Source organism: Gadus morhua, chromosome 17 (assembly GCF_902167405.1).
Source record: "Gadus morhua chromosome 17, gadMor3.0, whole genome shotgun sequence".
Classification (NCBI taxonomy): Eukaryota; Metazoa; Chordata; class Actinopteri; order Gadiformes; family Gadidae; genus Gadus; species Gadus morhua.
Genome location: NC_044064.1, coordinates 14,984,945 through 14,987,444, shown reverse-complemented (window position 1 = coordinate 14,987,444; position 2,500 = coordinate 14,984,945). Strand labels below are relative to the sequence as shown.

The 2,500-nt window shown below is 41.3% G+C and overlaps 1 protein-coding gene across 6 annotated transcripts in view; it reads left to right on the top strand.

Moving 5' to 3' along the window:
- The window catches only part of LOC115529308 (coiled-coil domain-containing protein 171), a 51,520-nt gene that overhangs the window by 39,115 nt on the left and 9,905 nt on the right, over nucleotides 1-2,500 (top strand). For 2 of the 6 annotated variants that reach the window (XM_030337922.1, XM_030337926.1), the window contains exon 22: nucleotides 1,805-2,192. The exons of 1 other annotated variant lie outside the window; for it this stretch is intronic. In XM_030337922.1, coding sequence (XP_030193782.1) covers nucleotides 1,805-1,929 — 125 coding nt within the window. In that variant the 3' untranslated portion in view covers nucleotides 1,930-2,192. Of the gene's footprint in view, nucleotides 1-1,201; nucleotides 1,638-1,804; nucleotides 2,193-2,500 lie in introns of those variants that run through there. 3 more of the 6 variants (XM_030337929.1, XM_030337921.1, XM_030337928.1) reach the window with 3 other exon arrangements.

The window sequence follows — 2,500 nt, the reverse complement described above, 5'->3', positions numbered from 1 at the left end:
GTAAAACGTCCGTGTTTCCAAATTATATTTTGAGGGCCTCTATACTTGGTGAGCTGCCCAGGGAATGTAACCCCTAACCCTAAAGTGTTAATGCCCTACCTTGCTCTACCTACTGATCAACACAGCTGATTTAAAGGTCCCATGACATGCCACCATGTGTGGGCTGATTAGCCGTTACAAGCCGTTTTAGAAATCTGTCCCTTGTAACGGCTAATCAACCCGCACCTGGTGAAATGTCAGGGGACCTTTAAAGAGGACCTATTATGCAACTTTTCTGGTCTTAATTTCTTATTAATGACTCCTATAGCGCAACCTGACACGAATCACAGCACAAAAAACTATGTAGATTTTCGGGAAACTCTTCCTCTCATCTGGGCGCTTTCAGCATTCTCTGTCAACGCTCGGTTTCGTCCACCACCGCCCCCTCGCCCCCCTCCTGCCAACCCAACTCCGTTGTGATTGGTTACCTTCCTTGAAGCGCGCGCGTGGGCAGATTTGACCAGGCATATGGGGGCGTGGCAGGAATGCCTCTACGCGTAGATGATTTCCCGGAAATATGAACAAGTGAACCGCAAACGTTGTCCCGAGTGTTTAGCGCTCTACAGTCTGCACAGCCACCCCAGACAGTCAGCAAGGAATACGTCGAAATGCATGTACGTCATTATTTGACACTTTAGTATGGTTAAACATGACTATCAATCATTATAACAACGTTTATAGGTCATAAAAGTCGAAAAAGCATAATAGGTCCCCTTTAAGCGTAACCCTACAGCAGAGATATTTAAAGGGAAGTTTATCTCCTAACATCTGTATGAAATAAATCACCGTACCTGCTAACTAAGAGGACCACGGTACTGTAAAGCGTTTTTTTACAGTTTTATTTATATCAAACAGACGATGTGGACGGCAGCAGGAAAGATTAAAATATTAATTATTCTGTTCTAAACATTCTTAGTTTTTTCTTCAACATTGTCACCCCAGTGTGCACTTGCTAACCATTCATTTCTATCCCTGCTATAGCAGCAAAATGCTGTCCAGAGAGTTTTCGGTATATTGACCTCGTGTTCATTGATCTTGTTGTAGAGATTCTTGTTTTTACTAGGTTACTGGCTCCAGTCACAACACATGATTCACGTCATTTTGGTTGAAACAGTAGTTTCCATCCATCACACATTTGATGCATGTCTCCATTCTGTTCCAGCTCCCGCTGTTGAATGTTATACCTTGCGGCACAGCATTGGTCAGGGTGAATGTGGAGATCTGATCATCCATGTTGTTTGCATGACCCTTTGGAAACAAATGGCCTCTATTATACGGCGCTATGTTTCGTACTCCTGAATTGAAGCCTGGTGGTCTTGGGTACTATCATCCTTTCTCATGTTCACCTAACTTTGTTTGTTTTCAAGCCGCAAAGAAGAGGGACATTTTACTCAGGTTACTTTATTATTAGAAAATTGATTCAGGTTGCCTGCTCTAAAGTCTTTCCATTATTTAAATACCTAAAGTAACATAATGCCGTTGTCATTGACAACCAAAGCTATTATATTAGTCAGATACTTTATACCAAATATTAACAGTTAACTTACAAGCTTGTATGTCTGTTTCCTAGTTACAAATAAAATATTGAAATACCTGGGGCTCAATCTTCCAGTTGTCTGATCTTTCAGCTGATATGTGTCCTGTGTATTTATACGGAGAAAACACCGGGATCTTCTTATGTGTGTCATAGAGCGTCATGAACCGCCTGACCTTGTTGGTCATAAATCTTGTCCTTAATCAACACTGACTGATGTCACCTTCTCAGTGGCTGTAGGATCCATGGACACGAGAAGCAGAATGACAAGAGCCAATGGACAGCCACCAGTCACTGATGACATCATCACAGGCTGTGGTTCTGCAGAGCAGGAAAACAGTGAACCTGATGAGTGAATGTCCCACTGACAGAAAAATATTATTTGAATCAAATCAATCTCATTCACAGAACAAAATGTTGTTTTCTGGAAAAAAACTATTTGTGAATTCACAAATATTTATTCTGATGCAGACAGGCAATTTACCATTTACTTCAAATGTGAAGTAATCCAATTCTGTATTGATCTGCTTTTACTCATCACTGGATATGTGTCGATGTTAAAAGTTGTAGGCAGAGTTGTGGAAGAGTAGAGTTCATTAAAAAACGGAATGAAAGCTGATGGGTGGGTTCTCTGAATGAATTGGTCCAACAGTCACCTCTGTTTCCACACAGCAGTATGAAGTGTGTTGGTCCACCCCTCTGGTCCCTCTTTTAAACTGATAGAAGACAGGGTGTGTTCTCTGAGGAGACATCGTTGGGGTGCGATGCGCCTCATCAAATCGAGTAAACACTGCAACTGTGAGTCCATTCTAAAGAATAAAAAGGGTAATAGTTGATTTAATACAGTGATAGTCTCACAGATTCAAACAGCATCACATCTATACTATTGTGCCAAGTCAAAAAAAGAACCAAACAAATCTATCAAGC